At 35.6% G+C, this 23159-nt stretch overlaps 1 protein-coding gene across 1 annotated transcript; it reads left to right on the top strand.

The window, feature by feature from the left end:
• Window positions 1-34: 34 nt before the first annotated feature.
• On the top strand, window positions 35-15973 carry mrps11 (mitochondrial ribosomal protein S11). The gene is made up of 6 exons (XM_051650630.1): window positions 35-223; window positions 617-733; window positions 1045-1143; window positions 1388-1517; window positions 11044-11109; window positions 15641-15973. The coding sequence occupies exons 1-6, from the start codon at window positions 144-146 to the stop codon at window positions 15746-15748; spliced, it is 600 nt and encodes a 199-aa protein (XP_051506590.1). The 5' UTR covers window positions 35-143; the 3' UTR covers window positions 15749-15973.
• Window positions 15974-23159: the final 7186 nt, after the last annotated feature.

The raw sequence follows: 23159 nt of genomic DNA, 5'->3' as shown, positions 1-23159 counted from the left end.
ATATATAATTCACCCCTCTAAAAAACATGTTTATTAAACATTCCCAATACCCATGACCCTCAATGTCCGCAAAGCAACCTTAAAAAAAAGTAATGTGTGTTTTTCCGCGGATAAACTGTATGGAATAAACAAACACCTTCACTATGTATCGTAGGTTTTACAGCCTTTTAAGAGGTTCGTGTCAGCAGCTTTTGGGGCCTTTGAATTCATCGGAAATATTGATGTAAGTGACGGATATCGTTGAAAGAGAAGCTATAGTGAGCACATGGAGTGATAAAAACGTATATTTGTGTAATAGTCATTACTATAGTGTAGTATGGTTGTCTTCCCATATTCAAGGATTTGAGTTTGGTGTTAACGCTATATTTAAGTAACATAAAAATGCCCAGTAGAACTACTATGCATTTTGTTCCATGGTAGTACCATGGTATATTCTTTGAAGTACATTGGATTATTGTGTAAATACTATGGTATTTGAATATGCTAATCATTCAGCATCATGTTACAAAGTATCATGGATCAAAGTACCATGGCATCACCATCTGACAACATCACTGTACCAATGAAAAGCATTGTATTTTTTATAAGGGGTCTAATTGGTTGTTGTCTCCTGCAGTGGAGGAAATGTGGGGTTTCAGCGTCCGCTGTCATGCAGTGTCATCCGATTACAAGAGGCTGATGCCAAACCAGTGGAAACCAAGAGTCCATCTGCCCCCATCAAAAGATTGAAAGAGTATGGCTTAGACATAAACATTAAACACTGACTGTCATGTCAGCACATCTACTTACTTTCTTACACAAAGTTAACATAGGGGTTCCTAACCTTTCTTTTAGCAAAACACATGATCGAAATTATTTACTTGAACTACCGAACTTTTCAAGTAGTGTTCTTCTAACTAGTAGTTGGCCGATATATGTTTTTCAATGCCAGTGCCAGTACTGATGCCAATATCTAGAGAGCAGAGTGGTTAAGGGGCAAATTATATTTATTTTTAAAGTGTTAATCACTATTTTTCTGTTGTTTGTTTTCTCTTCCACATTTAGTCACTTCCCTCCATTTCCTGGTCAAGAGAGCTCCTTGACGTGGGACAGCAAAAAGTTTGAAGAGTTGCCGATCGCACACATAAAAGCCACATACAACAAGTAAGCTGCTTGACACAAATTAAATCATTGAGATCGATTTTGGAATTGGTCCAGACACATATTGGTCACACTAGGATGTTACAGGATATATTCACTAATCTGAATATATAATTTCAGAAAATACACAGTTATCATCTGTTGTGGTACCTTGACTAAACATTGTGTTTTCAGGGTTCTATGACAACTGAGTGACAGACTGGCACCACTTAGTTCACTATCTTTTGTCTTTAATTCCTTGCTTTAGCACACATATCCAGGTCACAGATAGTGTGGGCCAGTACATGGTGAGAACCTCATGTGGATCAGAGGGCTTCAAGAATGTGAAGAAATCCACTCCTGTTGCAGCACAGACCGCTGGGATTTCAGCCGCTGCGGTAAGATGGCAAAAAAAATTATCAAGTTGGTTTTGATTGAATTTGCTTCCAGGATGAACAGATAAAACATGCTTAAATAAAAAATATCAAAGATTATTGACCATGTTCTCTTATTAAAAATAAATGAATGCATAATAGAATTATCCGTAGGAGTCTATCAGTACTACGGTTGACGAGGAGTGCACAACAAAACCAAATTAGCAAAGCAAATAAAAGCTGAAAACACAACGGGAATAAGCCTCAACATATCGGAAAAGTCACAACACAACAAAATGATCAGAAAAGAAATAGTTATAAAATCGCTGTACTTATTTGTCCTTAAGTGCTCTGGCCAATACCTGGTTGGGTTTCTACCAGAACTCAGTGCACATAACTTCATCAACATTTGCGTGAATCCGTACCAGTACCTGCAGCTGTTCTTGCTTACCGGCAGCTCTTATAAGGTGTCCTGCTCCTGCAAAAATGGGCTGTATGACTTGCAGTGGGACGAGAAGCTCCCTGCATCTTCTGAGCAGCCTCATGATCTCTCATGCATTGTGACAGACTGCCACATGATTTAAAAAACAGTGATTAAAAATATTTATTCTCTGTTCGTTTGGCTGTGTCTTAATTTTTGTGGCTTATTTCCATTGTGTTGTGGCTTTATTCCGTTGTGTTGGTTTTATTTAGTTGTGATGTGGGTTAATTTTGTTGTGTTTTCAGCTTTTATTTGTTTTGCTAATTTGTTTGTGTTGTGCACTTCTCAGCCACCATACAGTACACTTCAAGTACACAAGTATAACAGGAATTTTGTCAAAGCATAAATAATGTATAATTTAGTTTGATCTGTCTAGTAGACATACACTACCGGTCAAAACTTTTGAAACACTTGATTGAAATGTTTCTCATGATCTTAAAAATCTTTTGATCTGAAGGCGTATGATTAAATGTTTGAAATTAGTTTTGTAGACAAAAATATAATTGTGCCACCATATTAATTTATTTCATTATAAAACTAACATTTATTAAAAAAGTTTTTGAAATTGACTTGGACCAAATAATAAAGAAAAGCAGCCAATAAGTGCCCAACATAGATGGGAACTCCTTCAATACTGTTTAAAAAGCATCCCAGGGTGATACCTCAAGAAGTTGGTTGAGAAAATGTCAAGAAGTACATGTCTGCAAATTATAGGCAAAGGGTGACTACTCTGAAGATGCTAAAATATAACACACTTTTGATTTATTTTGGATTTTTATAGACACAACATAATTCCAATAGTTCCATTTATGTTATTCCATAGTTTTGATGACTTTACTATTATTCTAAAATGTGAAGAAAAAAAAATTATAATAAAGAATGAGTACGTGTTTCAAAACCTTTGACCGGTAGTGTACATATTAGACATATCCAGCAAAATTGTTGCCATCCACTGGATGGCAGCACATTTCTTTCTAGTAATTTACCACAACCCACTAAATGAACCCTTTTCAAATACCGATGACACATTTCCGTCTTAATTTAGCAGGGTAAATGTAGCAAACCTTTTGTTTTTTGTTTTTTATTATTTAATGTACATTTAGATCACGGTGTTAATTTTTACAGTTTTTTGTTTGTCATAGTTTTAATCTTTTGACAAAAACGTTCTTTAACATTAGTCAGTATTTTGTTGTCATATTCATTGATTTGTTTCAAACATATAAAATATAGGTGACATACAAAATACTGTCCAACTGTCTGAGCTCCTGAAATAATAGCACTAAGTGTAAATAGCAACAAAAAGCATCTTCTTTGCTCTAAGTGCAAATAGTGTTAGATGCTATTTACACCCCTAATTAATTACTAACATACAGTATAGTTGCATCACTGCAGCATGTTAATTGTGTTCATTTAGAGTCCCATAGACACCCTTCACCTACCCCTAACCTTCCCATACAAAATATTAACCATGGTTTTACTACAGTAACCATAGTATCACCATGGTATTTTGTGATAAAATCGTAGTAACCACTAGGGTTGTCACGAGACCATAATCATATCTTACAATACCAGCTAAAGTATCACGATACCACACGATAGTGTGTTAATTCTTAACACAGTTTGTCATAGCAAAGGTGGTTCTTAGAAACTAGCAATTCCACTTGTTGCTCTGGAAGTGGTGAAAATAACTGATGGATGAATTCGGAGAAGGGTCAAATGCATTAACTTCTCACCTAATACATTCTTAGTTTGACGTAAAAAAAAAACTTTGCCACATCAAAACAGCCAGTTCAAACGGCAACGGCTATGAACTTCTATTCCATTATTTCTGTGATTATTTGATTGTTGGTAACATAAAAATAAAGATATTGTAACATCGAAAGCATCGCGAGTGCAGATTACACACACACAGCGGTTTGATCGCACGGCTCAGGGACGTGATCTAATCATAATTGCGAACTTTGAGAAGATACCGCCACAATGCATTTGTACAACCCCAATTCTGAAAAAGTTGGGACAGTATGAAAAATGCTAATAAAAACAGAAATGTGTGATTTGTAACTTATATTCACCCTTTGCTATATTGAAAGCTCTACAACTACACATATGATGTTTTACCATGTGTATTTCATTATTTAAAAAAAATGTACAGTAATTTCAAATCAGATGATTGCCACACACTCCCAAAAATTTTGGACAGTCGAGTGTTTCTAATAACACTTATTAAGCATTTGGGCACTGAAGAAACAAGTTTAAGTTCAGAAAGTGGAATTTTCCCCCATTCATCCATTATGTAGGTCTTTAGCTGCACAATTGTATGGGGTCTTCATTGCCATCTAATGCGCTTCATAATGCAGGTCAGGACTACGGGCAGGCCAATCTAACACCTGCACTCTCTGCTTACACAGCCATGCACTTAAAATACAGGCAGTATGTGGTTTGAAGTTGTCCTGCTGGAAAATGCAAGGACATCCCTGAAAAAGACGGTGCTGGATTGCAGTATATGCTGCTCCAAAAGTTTTACATATCTGTCTGCATTCATGGTGTTCTCACAGATGTTCGAGTTACCCATACCATGGCACTGACACACCACTGACCCATACAGACCCTGGCTTTTGGACCTGACGCTAATAACAGCTTGGATGGTCCTTTTCCTCTTTGGCCCCGATAACACGATGGCTGTGTTTTTCAAAAAACTTTTTGAAATGTGGACTCTTCGGACCAAAAAACACAGTTCCACTGTTCTACTTTCCATCTAAGATGAGACCGAGCCCAGAGAAGTCAGCAGTGCTTCTGGACAGTGTTGATGTATGGCTTCTGCTTTGCATAGTAAAGTCTTTCCTTGCATCTGTGGATGCAGCGGCGAGTGGTGTTGTCTAACAAAGGTTTACTAAAGTAATCTTAAACCCATGTTCATAATATCCATTACAGATGAATGATGTTTTTTTAAGACAGTGATGTCTGAGGGATCAGAGATCACACGCATTCAGAAGTGGTTTTCGTCTTGCCCTTTACGCACCAATATTTTACCAGATTCCTTGAATCTTTTAACTATATTGTGCACTGTAGAGGATGAAATGCCCAAAATCCTTCCAATTAGTTTTTGGGGAACATTGTTCTTAAAGTGCTGGATTATTTGCTGAGGCATCTGTTGGCAAATTGACAAGTTTTGAACAATCCATGCTCTTGAAGGACTAGGCTGTTTTTGGAGGCTCCTTATACAGTATACAGTACTATGACACAATTGCCTCACCTGTTTAACATCTCCTGTTTCACATTGCCTTGTTATTTCAACTCATCAAATTGTTATTAGTCTTAAATTGCCCCTGTCTCAACTTTTTTGGAGCGTGTTGCAATCATCTGATTTAAACTTACTGTACATTTTCAAAAAAACAATCAAATTCACCAGGTAAAACATCATATGTGTAGTTGTGATGCTTTCAAAATAGCAAAGGGTGAATATAATTTACAAAATTACTTTTTGTTTTTATTATCATTTTTCATACTGTCCCAACTTTTTCGGAATTGGGGTTGTACTTGGGGGGGAAAAAAGTTAACCGAGTGCAACATTCGATTTTTCAGGGAAGCGGTAAATCTGTAAATGTTAAGATAAAGCATTTAGGTTAAATTAAGTGGCACTAACCTGTGTGTATTCAGCAGAGGCAGTGGGATGTGTCCAAAGGTGTTTACTAAGGTTGCTGGTGTTTCCCCCTTTGGCTTGAAATCTCTGTCGACGTTCACGGCAGATGGGTTTTCCTGGTCTCATCAGGCAAAACCCAGAATAATTCCAAATCTTGCTACGTGAATTGTATAAAAAGCATCTCACTCTCCAGAGTTTTACTTAAATTCATATTATCCATTAGGAGACGTGACCGCCAAATTAACACGCTGGGATTCAGACGTGTGTGTTTGAAGCATGGGAAAACCACTCACTGAAAAATAAACAATATCATACAAGTGGCAAATTCTAAACAGCATTTTGCGCTCTAAAGGGCACTGCGTGAAGGGGACGCCACTCGAAATATATTTTTCATGTTATTGCAGACATAGGTCTGATTCAAATGAAGGGTTAAGTGAAAATAATATTTACTACTACACATACAACAACTTATGGTACTACTGTATTAACGGTACTACCATATAAAAAATACTGTGGCACCGCCAGTATTTTGAAGCTTTATTATCACGATACTACCATAGCAACGGTCTACCGTGCAACCCTAATAACCACAAAATTAAACATGTTTATATATTAACACCATATACTGTAGTAGCACCATGGTTAATTGCATTAAAACTATGGTAATTATAAAACATCGTTACTACAATATTACTATAGTATAAACATGGATCAAATTTATCCAGATCATACCTTTCTCTCAACTCCCTGACATTCACCATGACCAAATCACTGCAAGGAAATCAATCTTCATATTAATTTTCATTTATTATTATAAGTAATATTGAAGGAAATATTAATAGTGGAGACAGGAAACAGAATGAGACAAAGTGGGATAAAAAGTGGACTAGAACCCGGGTCGCCCGCACAAGAAGCACAACCACATTGTCTTTACAACCCACACCACTGCAGTGACACTAGTGGCCGCAGTTTATCATCTATTTCTGTGTTTTCATCAGACTATTGGGGTGCGTTTCAATCAGTTCCCTAGTTCAGTAGTCAGGGCACTGATCAGGGAGTCGGCCATTTTAAGGGCTGTCTCAATCGCAAAATCGTTCCAGTGCACTGAAACATTTGCTCCCTAAAAAAATCCCGCAATGCATCGTAAAAAACGGAGAGCATAGTTGCTCACTATATTCCCTTACCAGAAATGTCGTCATGTTTTCTGAAGTCTCCAAAGTCATTAGAAGAGGAGCACAAGTGTAAATATATGAAATCAAATCCTTATTTTCTCTTTAAAAGAGATGTTTGTAATGTCTTTCATCCATAATTACAATGAAAGGGAAGCAATCTTTTAAATATTACAGTTGTTTAAAATAGATTTAAAATACACACCTTTATATTTTTATTTCTTTAATGTCATTGATCTTTCATAATAACACTATGTCTGAATATCTTAAACGAAAATGAACAATAGTGTCATTTATACAGTGATGGTGCCGATTAATATCAGCTGCGCTTGAACGCTCAAGCTCCTTATCGTGTTACGGGTAATTGAGTCATAATTGTCCAAATGTTTAGTGGATGAATACCCTTGCCAGTGCCTTAATTCGGTTTTACGATATACTGATTCACCGCATAGGGAGCTAGGGAGCTGATTGACTTTAGTGCAAATAGCAGCACTGTGTGGCAGGTGCTATTTACACCTAGTGCAAATAGTCAGTCCGTATAATGAATATACTGAAGTATTAGTTACTTTTTAGACGTTAGCCTAATGTATTCTGAATTCTTCATGCTTTACAGACTTGTATTAATTTAACGTGTTTAGCTAATTTAGGATATTGCATTGCATGTAGTGTGCTTTTTATGGAAACAGCATATTCACAACCCAAGTTATGCATATTAAGCACATAACTTAGTTTGAGTTCACCTGTTCATTCGCTTTGTGCAAATGGAAGTTGTAATCCGATATTGTGGATATAGTGATTAATCTCATGTATAAATAGGATGCATTTGAGTGAGGTAATTAACCAGTTTTAAAGCGGTTCATTATGCCGGTGTTCAGCATGTTCAACTCATGCAGCTCAAGTGGGGAAATCCTCAACATACTGAATTATTGGATAATTAGAAAAATCCATATCTAATAACTTCTTCTATAAACAAATGTTTCTCTAGTTGTTTCTTCTGTTTATATCTTGCACTGTTAATATCTTTTTGTATTATGTATTTTTTATCATCATACTTTCATCAACAACAGTGTTATTACTGTACCTTCATTGCTGAGGGAGTGACAGTAAATTTGGCATCTTTCTCTCTTCTTAGAGCCATAATCCTCTATTTTTTCCCCCATTTTGGAAAGTCAAGGACATGTACAGTAATAGTGTAAATAGGTCTCCTATTTACCTCTATAAAAGTTAACCCTGCTATAGTTTACTTGTGGCATTTTAAAGAAATATAGCACTAACAAACTTTTAAAACAAAACACAAGATGTTTGTTTGGTTTCTGATTATAAAACAATTGAAATATTGTTCAAAATTAAGAAAAATGTATTTGGACACTTTTCTTTTGTCAGTCTTGTGGAACATGTGCATAGTTAATGTGATGAACTACACCTGTGGTAATTCTGGTTAGACACCACAACTTGAATGGAAATTGACGTCATTAAAAAACTGATGAGAACATTGGTTAAGAAAGTGATGTATATTATTTTTATCTAATGCAATGATATTCAGACATTTTTAAGTGTGACTTAAGACTTAGTGTCCAAATACTTTACGGGCCAAATATGTTGCGTTAGCTGAATATGTTCCGTCGTTTACCTAATTTATAAAAAAAATCCTTTTATTTTGGCAGATAAAAAAGAAACAAGAAAACCGGTTAAAACCTAGTGCACCAGTTTTAATTTTAACCATGTTTACATTGTGTATACAGTGGTGGCCAAAAATATTGGCACCCTTGGTAAATATTAGAAAAGAAGGCTAAAATATATCAGTATTGTTTATCCTTTTGGTCTTTCATTCAAAATATTCACAAAAATATATCCTCAAATAGATATCAAACAATTCCAAACACAACACAATTTTTCTCAAAAAAACAAATATTTTTGTCAAATATATGTGAGGCACAATTATTGGCACCCTTTTATTCAATACTTTGTGCAACCTCCCTTAGCTAAGATAACAGCTCTGAGTCTTCTCCTATAATGCCTAATGAGGTTGGAGAACACATGGCAAGGGATGAGACCATTCCTCCATACAGAATCTCTCCAGATCCTTCAAATTCAGAGGTCCACGCTGGTGGACTCTCCTCTTCAGTTCACCACACAGGTTTTTTTATGGGGTTCAGGTCGGGGGACTGAGATGGCCATGGCAGAACCTTGATTTTGTGGTCAGTGAAAAAAAATTTGTTTTTGAGATGTTATACAGAGAACCTCAGATACAGAGTGGTTATCTGAGTTACCGTAGACTTTGTCAGTTCGAATCATTCTGGCTATTCTCTGTTGACCTCTCTTATCAACAAGGAATTTCCATCCAACTGCTGCTCACTGGATGTTTTTTGTTTTTGGAACCATTCGGAGTAAATTCTAGAGACTGTTGTGTGTGGAAATCCCAGGAGATCAGCAGCTACAGAAATACCCAAACCAGCCCGTCTGGCATCAACAATCATCCATGTGATTATCTAATCAGCCAATCATGTGGCAGCAGTGCAGTGCATAAAATCATGCAGATATGGGTCAGGAGCTTCAGTTAATGTTCACATCAACCATCAGAATGGGAAAAAAATGTGATCTTAGTGATTTGGACCGTGGCATGATTGTTGGTGCCAGATGGAGTGGTGGTAGCGTAGTGGGCTAAAGCACATAACTGGTAATCAGAAGGTTGCTGGTTCGATCCCCACAGCCACCACCATTGTGTCCTTGAGCAAGGCACTTAACTCCAGGTTGCTCCGGGGGTACTGTCCCTGTAATAATTACACTAAGTCGCTTTGGATAAAAGCGTCTGCAAAATGCATGAATGTAAATGTAAATGTAGATGGGCTGGTTTGAGTATTTCTATAACTGCTGATCGCCTGGTATTTTCATGCACAATAGAATTTACTCCGAATGGTGCCAAAAACAAAAAACTTCCAGTGAGTGACAGTTCTGTGGACGGAAATGCCTTGTTCATCAGAGAGGTCAACAGAGAATGGTCAGACTGGTTCAAACTGACAAAGTCTACGGTAACTCAGATAACCGCTCTGTACAATTGTGGTGAGAAGAATAGCATCTCAGAATTAAGGCTGCAGCTAATGATTATTTTGATAATCGAATAATCTAACGATTATTAGAACAATTATTCAACTATTCGGCGATTATTGCAACGATTAATTATTAGCTCTTAACTGATTATTCAGCTTGTGCCCCGACTTAAAAAGTTGTATTAAACATGCTTACTAAAAATAAAGAGGACAAAATCATCTTTTAAAAATACCTCTTAATGACATTCACTGAATTAAAGGAAAACAAATACTTTTTATTAAGTTTTTCTTTTTTCAGTAAAGAAATTCACTGCAAAAAGTCCTATTGTTATCAAGTGTTTTTGTCTTGTTTTCCATTAAAATTGTCTAAAAATCCTTAAAACAAGATACATTTACTTGAAAAGCAATACATAAGATGTTTAGACTTGCTTTAAGAGAATGTATCTTAAGTGTATTTTGTATATAAGTGTATTTTTTTCACTTGGTTATACTTCTGCGAGTGCAATAAAGACAAAGTATACTTATATTCAAGATCTATTCTCTAAAAGCACCCCACACCATGTTAAATGAGATCAAACAACTATTTGACAATGAACATTTTTGTAGACAATTTTTTTTATTGTCGACGTTGTCGATAGCATCGACTAATCGTTTCAGCCCTACTCAGAATGCTATTCTGAGATATGGTTTGGCACTGTTTTGGCAGCACGAGAGGGACCTACACAATATTAGGCAGGTGGTTTTAATGTTGTGGCTGATCAGTGTATATGCACTTACCTTTTACTAAGGTTGTTTATATATGAAGGTTCTTTCAGTCCATGTTGGAGATTATTTTAATCAGCAGTATTTGTTTGACCGTTTCAGTGACGCTTATACTGATAATTAGACTGGCCAAGGTTTGAAATAACATTCAGATCCTCGGTTTCATGTTTATACATCTCCTCGGCTACTTCCAAGCAATTTTTTTGTAATTTCATCAGCGTTTACCATAAAGAGTCTAATGAGAACTATGAGTCACAGCAGTCTGCATAATCAGTATATGACTTCTCAATGATAACCATTAATTTCCTGCATGGACACAAGTTATGATCTAAATTAGTGGTTTCAGGCAGACCTCAAATTCTAAGCCCCTGCAATTTTGTTTTTCCTTTGTGATTTATTAGTTTGTTATTATGCTAGCTGTTGTGAATTTATGTATGTTTGTCTTGAGCAGAAGGCGAGGGCAAAAGGGGTCACCTATGTTCGTGTGCTGGTGAAAGGACTCGGTCCAGGACGCTTGGTGAGTAGCTAAAAGCCTTATTCAACGCCTGTATAGAGTTACAACTGAAAACTGTCCAAAGCAGGGGGTGGTATCAGTTCCTTGTAGTTTACGCTACATTTAGGGAGAGAACATGGATTAGTGAATACTGGGGCTAGTTGTTACAAATTTTACAGTGGTAAATATTTTTTTTTAAATCCATTTCTGCATAGCCACATACATTGAAGTCTTGGCTACAAAAAAGCTCTAAACATTTTCACAGATATTTCCCAGAAAAAAAAATAAAAATACTGAACACACGTTGGCCATTTGTATGTCGTCACAGTGTAACTTGCCATCAAACCAGTGGTGTAGCCTTCACCCCCCCAACCCAAAAAAATAATCTCTTTAAATCTCAGTAAATCGATCTCTCTCTCATTAAATTAAACATCTTATTAAAGGGATAGTTCACCCAAAAATGATAATTCTCTCATTTATTCACCCTCATGCCATCCCAGATGTGTATGACTTTCTTTCTTCTGCTGAACACAAATGAAGATTTTTAGAAGAATATATCAGCTCTGTAGTTCCATACAATGTAACTGAATGATGAACAAAACTTTGAAGGTCCAAAAAGCACATAAAGGCAGCATAAAAGTAATGCATAAGACTAGGGGTGCACCGATCGATCGGTCACCAATCCGAATCGGCCGATATTCGTCTTAAATCCGTGATTGCTGATCAGCTGATCGTGCCTAGATTTAGGGCCGATATTTTTTGCAGCATGCAGGGAATCACACATACACTGCTACTCTAAAGAATGAGCGCATGCTCAGCCCTTAATGCATGACAGAGTATCCTTTGGAGGGTGAGTTGTTGGCAGTTCGAAGCATTCACAAATTTAAACTTTCAGACATGCATATTCATGTGAATTACAGCCAGTTTGGTTTTTAAAATGTGTAAGAATTACACGTGTATGAATATTAAGCAACCCATTTTCTAGAGTCGTTATGGTATTAATTCTGACTCGCTGCACAGTGAGCAGGAAGAGGATAAAGAGGCTGCTAACGGGTATAAAATCGAATGAAACAACAAATAAACATGCAAATACATGACGTGAGTCGCAACAATCAGACGTTGTGTTGAGCTATAGAGACTGTTTGAGCGATCATGAGCACTTTCAGCTTCACTCCCTTCGATAAGCTCACTTGCGGTGTCAATCAAACATACGCGCTCTGCAGCTGCTCTGAATATCTCCTAAGTCTCTCATCTCAGCGCTATTATCTGAGGATCCCAATTTAAATCAGATTAATATTAGTCACAATACCACTAATAACAGATATAACTATTTAACCTTCAATAACGGCACCGCGTCTTCACGTATTTGCTTAATAATTAGTGATTTGTTTTACAACAAGACGGCAAAGACCGTAAACAAATCATAGATATTGATGATTTCTCACTGGAGCAGTTTTAGAGCTTGTAATGGATATATTTTTCTTATTTTTGAATGTATCTCTGCGGTGTGTGATGCTCTCATGGTTTTTACTGGTTGCCAGTATGTCACAATGACCTTTTGATAGTTACAACATAATTATTAATAACGGTTTTCAATACAAATAAATGTTTGCAATACACAATATATGTAATTTTAATGTAATTTAGTAACTTTATAAAAAGGTTAAATTCGTTAACATTAGTTAATCCATTAGGTATCATGAACAAACAATGAACAATATATTTTTTCAGCATTTATTAATCAGTGTTAGTTAATAAAAATACAATTGTGCATTGTTAGTTCATGTTAGTTCATAGTGCATTGATGTTACTAATACAACTTTTGATTTTAAAAAATGTATTTGTATATGTTGTAACTAACATTTAAGTTAATTAGTTAATGTTAACTACAGTAATGTTGTTAAATAATATTAACAAATTGAACCTTTTTGTAAAGTGTTACTGTAATTTTACTGTGTGGGGCATAAACATATAACTGCAGCATATAACTTGCAAAAGTGTGGCAAAGGGCATTTAAAAAAAAAAAATCGGTATCGGCCGATCTTATTGTTAAAAAAATAGGAGATCGTATCAGCCTCAAATTTCCGATCGGTGCACCACTAGTGCTTAATATGCAGTTGTTGCCTCTAATTTCACATAGCTACATATATTTTTCCATTTAAGGCCAGTTTGGTCTGTAAAAGAGCAAATAGACATCTTTTTGATGAACTCTTTCATTCTTTTTGTCTGTTGCTTAAAGGAAAAAAATCGGCAGTCGGAAAATCATGAAAAATCATGATCGGTGCATTCCTACATAAGACTACAGTGGTTTAATCTATATCTTTAGAAGTGATATAAGTGTGGGTAAGAAGCAGATCAATATTTAAGTAATTTTTGCCCTGTAGGTGTCAATATGCACAAAGAATGTGAATTGCCAAAAACAGCGAAAGTGAAAGTGGGGATTTATAGTAAAAAAGGACTTAAGTATTTATCTGTTTTTCTCACCCACGCCTATCATATCACTTCTAAAGATATTGATTTAACCACGGAGTCATATGGATTACTTTTATGCTGTATTTATATGCTTTTGGGACCTTCAAAGTTCTGGCCACCATTCACTTGCATTGTATGGACCTACAGATCTGTGTTCTGCAGAAGAAAGTAAGTCAAACACATCTGGAATGGCAAGAGGGTGAGACAATTTTCATTTTGGGTTAACTATCCATTTAAAGGATTTTTTTAAGCAAAATATAAAAAATAAATAAATTATGAAGCACAAAACAATTCATGAAACAACAGAAATCGCATGTTTACCCAAAAATGTCATGATAGTCAAATTTTACTTTGAGGGTAGAATTCACAAAAATTATTCTCATTTAAGAGGGTTGTGAACTAGGTGTTTAAAACCAACATGCAAAACCTCTGCTAGAGAAAACAGATTTGCACAGTTGGACTTTTTACTTAAAATCTTATCACCGAGATATATTGCCTATGTCACATAACTGCCTGATTTGATGCATCGCACTGCTGCCACACAATTGGCTGATTAGATAATCACATGAATAAGCAGGCGTACAGGTTCTCCTAATAAAGTGCTTGGTGAGTGTAAAACAATTATATTTAAACTAGAAAAGTTTGTATAACTTCTATGTGTGACAGCTAGCCGTTTTCTTTTTTTTTTTTTTTTTTTTGTGACACATTGGCATTATAAATTGTATTTCATTGTAGTGAGACTTTCATGTGGCACAACTTTTCTGTTACTGATTTAAAACAAAAACTATTGTTTTCAATCTGTGAGAGCTGTCAGCATCATAATTTACCACTGTTATCATATGAGACAAAAAATGTCTCCATGATATATAATAAACTTTAAAAGCATTGCATTCTGCAGTAAATACCAAGTGAAAGGGATGAAAGAAATAAGAATATATATATATGACATTGCATCAGTATATTGTTTCAGTATTGTGGTAAAATAATCCTAGTACAATTCAATGTGATTTCCTAACCAATGACACACACACACACATATAATATATATATATATATAAAATATTTAGATGATTTATATTATGATTTTAAGTTATCATACCTCCACATCCTAGTTTGTATGTAAGATTATATTTTTTCCATCAGTCCTTTAATAACATGACAGCAGTGTTTACATATCATTCTTTGCGTATGCCCATATGGGAGGTCTACCTTTATGAGTGCTGACTGTTGAATCTATAATGAAACTGACCAATGAGTTCTCTGAGCTCATCGGCAGTCTCCATGCTGTTACTCTGAGCCAAGAGAGGACATTAAGGTGTGGTGCGAATCTAATGAGCCCCTCCAGAGCTGCAGCCAACAGGGAGCTTTTAAGACTTGCATGAATTCTTGACCTACCCTTGGTTTATTCAGTGTCAAGTTAGAAGCTTCTAAGATACATTTAAGCAGATGGCAGTTTTGGCATCAATGCAAAGCCACCAACTGCAGTGCTTACTTATTTGAATTAAATTACTAAATATGCTAATTTTGTTGTAGCTTTATTTAGCAAATATTACACCAATTATGCTTAAAATAAACCGACAACATGTAAGGTCATGTAAACGTCTTAAACTGTTTTCCATGGGGTAAGCTCATCAATGGTTTAAGCATAAACCCATCTGTACATGTATATTTTTGCCTCGATTTTGCATTGCATGTAAACACCTTTACCAACTTTTTTGCCAGCTTATCCAATGTGCTCAAGTGTTGTGAGCATGCCTGTTTACGTTTTGACGTCAAAAGCAGAGAATAATAAATCTTATGTAAACCTTTTTCTTGCGTTGTCGGATGTTTGGTAGTTATATTGGTGTGCATTTAAGCACACTCATGGATGCCAATCATTTTGATTAATTATTTGGCACATCATGTAATTAAATTAGATAATAAATTAATCAATTGACTGCTCTAATAAAACGTTAAGGAGTATTTTGACCCACTGGTTTTCTCATTTAGAGGTATGTCTCTTAAACACACACTACACTTGGAGTGTATTGCTCTGAACTCGCAGCTGACATAGCCTACATTGATTTTTCTCCCCTGTGTGTAGTCTGCCATTAAAGGGTTAACCATGGGAGGACTGGAGGTTGTTTCCATCACCGACAACACCCCAGTGCCACACAATGGCTGTCGCCCTCGTAAAGCACGAAGGATGTAAGGAGGAAGAAACCCTTTTGAACTCTGATGTCTTGTCAGTCTGTCTCTCTGTATTATCATCGATCATCCAGTCTGAATAAAGAGGTTAAATGCTCAACTGTGCAGGTCAACACACTTTAGGGTATAATGCTTTTTTGAAAGTTGTTTATTGTGGCTACAATAAGATCTTAAATGTTATGTATTTGTTATTTACCTTTTTGATGATTATTAAAGTGTGAAAATTTCACTCGCAGTGTCTGTTTAGTTTCTTATTGGTGCTTGCATTGCTTTTGGCTTGCATAATTACATACATTCAAATACTTCCTGATAAATATAAGTCTTGAAAACAGAAAAAGGTGGCAAGTTGTTATAGTTACAGATTGTTTCAGAAAATTGCACAAATTATTGTACCATGTGTGCTTTCAAAGGTAGGTTTTTAAACATTACTCCTCGACATCCTAGCACTTAATCTGAGTCTGTTTCCTAGTTGGCAGGCACAGGGTGGAATAGCTCCCTTTAAATAAATGGACCCTTGTAAGATTATTGCCCTTTCCTAGCATTACATTAGGTGCTTTGTTGCTATGGCAACGGCAATTAGCAAGAACTCAGGCAGGCGCTTGAATATAAGTCTGTCCCTAGTACCCATAGCAACCAAGGTCAGGCCTACAACGCACATCTGCCTTTATACTAGCCCAGGCTTTAGTGCACTCTATGGCTTGAGGAATGGAGACACAAAAAATTAATCTTAGACAAGGAAATAATTAACAGACATGTTAACAAGCGTAAGCTTGGTGGTCCTCTGTATTGTATAGCTAGATTGAATGATTCAGTTAGATTTCAATAATAAATTAAAGGGATAGTTCACCCAAAACAAAAATTCTGTAATTTACTCACCCTCATGTCATTCCAAACCCATATGAATTTTCTTTCTTCTGTGGAACACAAAAGGAGATGTTAGGCAGAATGTTAGGGACCGACAGCATCAGTCACCATACACTTTCATTGAATGGATAAAAAAGATGTAGTCTTTAACTACGCAGTCCTGTCAGAAAACATCTTACATGCTTCATGCTTTAAGCAGGAACTGTTCTTTTGCAGCTATCGAGCAACAGCTGTCCTTTCACACCAGCTGTCAGCTGTCTCCTTTCACACCAAGCGTCAGAGCCACAACAAAACACGTTTCATCAGCGGCAAAGCGTGACTCCTACCAATGTTTAACCCAGATGGCCAAGCATCTCCGATGTCCTCAGATAGCCCATGCATCCGGTGGAAGCTCTAACATGTAACATGAGAATCCCTGCTGGGCAGTGATTTGAAACTGGAGCCAACAAGGTTGATTGAAAATAGAGTTAAATGGTTTGCTCAGTATATGGGTGGTTTTAAATAAAAAAGGTATTCTTGGCATGAGCATTATAGGACATCTTTGTATTGTTTGTACTTTTACATTTCTTGTCTTTCTTCTTTATTATTACATGAGTGGTGCTTACCCATGCCTATTGTTGGGGGGGGTTGCCAGGGTACTGCTATTTGGTTGCCAAAGTGCTCTGAGTGTTTTTTAGTGCATTGCTAAGCAATTGCTAGGATCTTCTGAGTGGTTGCTTACTGGCCCAGAAGAGACCACCCTCAAGACTCTATTGATATTCTGGTCCCATATGGCTCCTTCAATGTAAATTTATAGGAATTGTATACCCATTTTACCATCCAAAAGGCAAAATTGTTTATTTTTGTCCTCAGAAAAAATAGTGCATTAGCTACATGTGGTGTTTAATACTTAAAGGGATAGTTCACACAAAAATGATTATTCTGTCATCATTTACTCACCCTCATGATATTTCAAACTTGAATTAATTTCTTCTGCAGAACACAAAGATATTTTGAAGGATGCATGATGGGTCCAAAACTTTCAAGCTCCAAAAAGGACATAAAGGCAGCATATACGTTATCCATATTTGATATGGAGTGGTTTAATCCATGTATTCTGAACAGATACAATTACACTGGGTGAGAAACATGCCACTGTGCTCATGAAGGAAACTGCAGATGTCAAAATTTATTGTGAATAAGGACATTTTGGTCTGTTTTTCACCCAAAGCAATAGTATCACTTCAGAAGTCATGGATTATGCCCTTTTTGGAGCTTGAAAGTTTTGGACCCCATTTACTTACATTGAATGGACAAAAACACATACATTCTTCAAAATGTCTTTGTGTTCCATAGAAGAAAGAAAGTCCAACAAGTTTGAGATGGCATGAGGGTAAGTAAATGATGAAAGAATGATCATTTTTGGATGAACTATCATCAGGTTAGTGGTTTGTATGAGCAATAGGGGTCTTTGCATTAGCAAACACTTCTAACAAATCAAATTTTTATTTTTTTTGCTGAAATGTGAACAAAGCAAATAATAGATTTTTCAATAAATGTAAACATGACCATTTTGCATTTTGCTTAATACTTAATAGTTATTTTGTTATTATGGGTCACATTTTAAACCACATTTTTAGTAAATCAACACATGCACTTGGAAGTAACTAAGAAGTAAAAATTTTAATGGGTAATTATGTAATTACTTCAAGATACAATTTGCTCCTAATTACGGTACCATTCAAACATCACCTATTGTGATAAAAAGCTGAAATGATTGCACTAATTACAATTTCCACTAGGGATTTTGTTTAATTTTTATGGTTTTAGCACTTGATAGAGAAGACACACATGAAGGAAGGATTACTCAAACCAACAAATTTGATCATACAACTAAATAAAACAACATTTAATTACCAGCTTAACCAAGGTTTCTATGTTTCTAGAGCAATTGTTATTTGTTATTTTAACTCGTCAAACTGTTATTAGTCTTAAATTGCCCCTGTCCAAACTTTTTTGGAGTGTGTTGCAATCATCTGATTTGAAATTACTGTACATAAAAAAAATAAAAATAAAACAAAAATCACAAGATAAAACATAATATCATGTTTAGTTGTAGTGCTTTCAATATAGCAAAGGGTGAATATAATTTACAAATCTCTCCTTTTTGTTTTTATTAGCATTTTTCATCCTGTCCCAACTTTTTCAGAATTGGGGTTATAAATGTTTCTTCAAAACCAAGAGTTAAACTGGCTTTAAATATTACTGATGGATTTGGAGACATGCATGACCTAGACCTGAGAACCCTGGGAACCATATAATGAGAGCTACTCAGGCATCAATTTGCACATATTAGTAGCACACACTTTTATACACTGCAGGATATCTGCATAGATTTTGCAATCTTAATATGCATTCATTTAATTGCACACTTATAGGATGTACGTATATAGGAGGTAATCATATGAAAGCCACATACATATTTTACCTGGAACAGTTTGTCCAAATCCTTTGATAATGACACATTTTGTAACCCTGTTGTGAACACTGTCTCTTATTTAACAGCCAGACTTCCCACAAGCTGTCAGACTACTTAAAATTTTCATGTGACAAAAAAGAAAAAGATAAAATAAAATGAAATCTGTTATTTGGACCTTGAAGATTTTTTGCATTCTCATTAACATAATGCAATAAATCACACTTTCATTACTGTAATGGGGAAAAAAGGTAAACATGACATTTTTTAAATTGTGAAGTACAGTGCAATTTAAACTTAAAGGGTTAGTTCACCTAAAAATGAAAACGCTCTCATCATTTACTCACCCTCATGCCATCCTAGATGTGTATGACTTTCTGTCTTCTGTTGAACACAAACAAAGATTTTTTGAAGAATATTTCAGCTCTTTATGTCCATACAATGCAAGTGAATAGTGACCAGAACTTTGAAGGTTCAAAACGCACATAAAGGTAGCATAAAAGTAATCCATAAGACTCCAGTAGTTAAATCCATATCTTCAAAAGTGATATGATAGGTGTGGGTGAGAAACAGATAAATATTGAAGTCCTTTTTTTACTATAAATTCACCTCCCTGCCCAGTAGGTGGCGATATTCACAAAGAATGTGAATTGCCAAAAACAAAAGAAGAATGTGAAAGTGGAGATTTAAAACATCTAACCACAAATGTCATGTATATAATGTCACAATGCAAAAAAGGTCATTAAAAGACTTAATTTCCTTTATGCAAAATAGAATTTATTTTGATTTTGGGGTGAAATGTGGTCTGGGCATGTTTTTGTGAGATTCACCCACATATATATTGAAACGAGAGGAATGACTTGAATTGAATCGATTCTTTTCTGATTTTCGCCTAATAAGAGCGAAAATCAGACTAATGCAATAAGCGCCACAAAAAATACTAATTGAAACTCCATATAAGACATAATTTTGTCATATAAATCATGTTCCTTTTCTATCTTACAGCAGTCATTTTTCTTCAAAATTTTCTTCTTCAAAAATTCAAGTAGGAAAATGTAAGAGTATTAAAAGCAGGAGCTCCATGTATGGCTTGAGTGCTTGACAATGGGCTTCCATCCAATTATCTGCTTCCATGAATGTAGACATAATAATTGTAATTTTCTGTAATGGCAGGCTGTGGACATGGGGGGAAAAAAGGAAATAAAAAAGAAGACAACATTGGAAGAACTGTGATATATGCATTGCTGAATATTTTTCAGATTTTGTGTTTTTTATTTTTTTTGGACCACAGGACTTTAGAAAATGTTGAAGTGTAATATGCCCTACCGGCATCTTGAAGACGGACTCTTTCCCTTTTTGTTTTCATCCAAAAAATTTCCTGTAACACCCCTACCTCTCCTCGCTCAGGCTTTTAGCAGCTGCTGGCAAAGGTACATTATCAAAATGTAATAGGAGGCAGAGAATGGAAGATTAGAATGCTCATTGGATATTTAGTCAAGAAGCCCATAGTGCCCACTTGAGCTCCATTTGGGTGCTCTTACCTATGCTGTTGCATTGAATAGCACCTTTGTTCTAAAGACGAAGAGCAGGAGAAGATTGTAGAGCTGCTGAGGTTTACCGTAGTGAATGTAAACAGCAGCACAAAGCATAATGAGACACAACCGTATGTAAGGTATTTTGTAGATGATATGATGAATAATATAAAAGCCAGGGGCGGGCACTAATTGTTGAAACATTATACAGTATTAATGAGTACTTTTTGTACCAGCTGAACTCATGCCCTTAAGAGAAAAACATCTTTTGTAGCCTTCTCAGGGGCACATATCTGCCATAAACTTTGTAGGGGACATTTCCCTCTAATATTCAGATTATAGGTCGATCAATATTGGCTGTTCATTGACAGATTCATAAACTTTTACATTCTGAGAGTGGGCCCTATCTCTGAATATTAAGATATTCAGAATGATCCACAAATAATTTATTGATTCACTAAATGTTTATTTAATTAGTAAAATTTAACAATAATGTAATTTAATATGTATACTCATTTAATTTGTATTTGGTAATTCTTAACAATAAGGTTTCATTGATAACATTAGTTAACAACATTAGTTAACATGAACTAACAATGAACAATACTTATACATAATTTATTAATCTCGGTTAATGTTAATTTCACCATATACAGTTTGTAGTAATACATTTTTAAAATCAAAAGTTGTAAATGTTAACATTAGTTAATCCACTATGAACTAACATGAACTAACAATGAACAATTGTATTTTTATTAAAGCTGAAGTATTTAACTTTTTTTGTGTTAAAATACTTCCTACAATTCCAGCTTAATATACAGAGACAACTATTAATAAGCTATTCATAGGTTCATTTTCTCAAAAACTGTAAACTTTCTGTTGCGCTATGAAAATTGCTCTATTTGTTTTGAGAGACCCGCTTAGACCTGCCCCAATAACGTTACTCAACCAGTGGTGTAAGTAGGGGGCGAGACTCTCTCTATGTTTGACCAATGGCAGACGGGGGACATATTCAGAAAGCAGTTTTAAAAACAAAGTTTATTTTTGCAATTCTGTTTGGAATTACGCAAACATTTATGCAGATACATACAGTACTTCAGCTTCAATTAGCAGTAACAAAAATGTATAAATGCTGTTAATAATAATAATAATAATATATATATATATATACACACACTGGTGGCCAAAGTTTGGAATAATGCACAGATTTTGCTGTTTCGGAAGGAAATTGGTACTTTAATTCACCAAAGTGGCATTCAACTGATCATAAATTATAGCCAGGACATTACTGATGTAAAAAACAGCACCGTCACTATTTGAAAAAAGTCATTTTTGATCAAATCTAGACAGGCCCCATTTCCAGCAGCCATCACTCCAACACCTTATCCTTGAGTAATCATGCTAAATTGCTAATTTGGTATTAGAAAATCACTTACCATTATATCAAACACAGCTGAAAGCTATTTGGTTCATTAAATGAAGCTTAACGTTGTCTTTGTTTTAGTTTTTGAGTTGCCACAGTATGCAATAGACTGACATGTCTTAAGGTCAATATTAGGTCAAAAATGGCAAAAAAGAAACAGCTTTCTCTAGAAAGTCGTCAGTCAATAATTGTTTTGAGGAATGAAGGCTATACAATGCTTGAAATTGCCAAAAAACTGAAGATTTCATACAAAGGTGTACACTACAGTCTTCAAAGACAAAGGACAACTGGCTCTAACAAGGACAGAAAGAGATGGAAGGCCAGATGTACAACTAATCAAGAGGATAAGTACATCAGAGTCTCTAGTTTGAGAAATAGACATCTCACATGTCCTCAGCTGACAGCTTCATTGAATTCTACCTGCTCAACACCAGTTTCATTTACAACAGTAAAGAGAAGACTCAGGGGTGCAGGCCTTATGGGAAGAATTGCAAAGAAAAAGCCACTTTTAGAACAGAAAAACAAAAACAAAAGGTTAGAGTGTGCAAAGAAACACCGACATTGGACAACAGATAATTGGAAAAGAGTGTTATGGATCTTAACCCCATTGAGCTTTTGTGGGATCAGCTAGACTGTAAGGTGCGTGAGAAGTGCCCGACAAGACAGTCACATCTATGGCAAGTGCTACAGGAAGCGTGGGGTGAAATGTCACCTGAGTATCTGGACAAACTGACATCTAGAACGCCAAGGATCTGCAAAGGTGTCATTGCTGCACATGGAGGATTTTTCGATGAGAATTCTTTTAAGTAGTTTAAGAAGTTCTGAACATTTTTTTTCAAATTGTAATAGTAACACAAATACATTGTGATCAGTTGAATGCCACTTTGGTGAATAAAAGTACCAATTTCTTTCCATAAGAGCAAAATCTGTACATTATTCCGAACTTTTGGCTGCCTGTGTATATATATATATATATATATATATATATATAATTGGGGGAGACGGACGGTGGCCGCGTGGTGCTTTAATGGCCAGGTGTCGCAAACTGAACGTGAACTTTCAGTTCACCTGAAACTGAAGCTTAAACACACGAATTCCAAAATATAACAGAGGAATTCGATCTACCAGATTCATATCCATC

This window comes from Myxocyprinus asiaticus, chromosome 2 (assembly GCF_019703515.2).
Source record: "Myxocyprinus asiaticus isolate MX2 ecotype Aquarium Trade chromosome 2, UBuf_Myxa_2, whole genome shotgun sequence".
NCBI lineage: Eukaryota > Metazoa > Chordata > Actinopteri > Cypriniformes > Catostomidae > Myxocyprinus > Myxocyprinus asiaticus.
The sequence above is the reverse complement of the archived record's forward strand: the minus strand, read 5'-3'. Positions and strand labels throughout refer to the sequence as shown.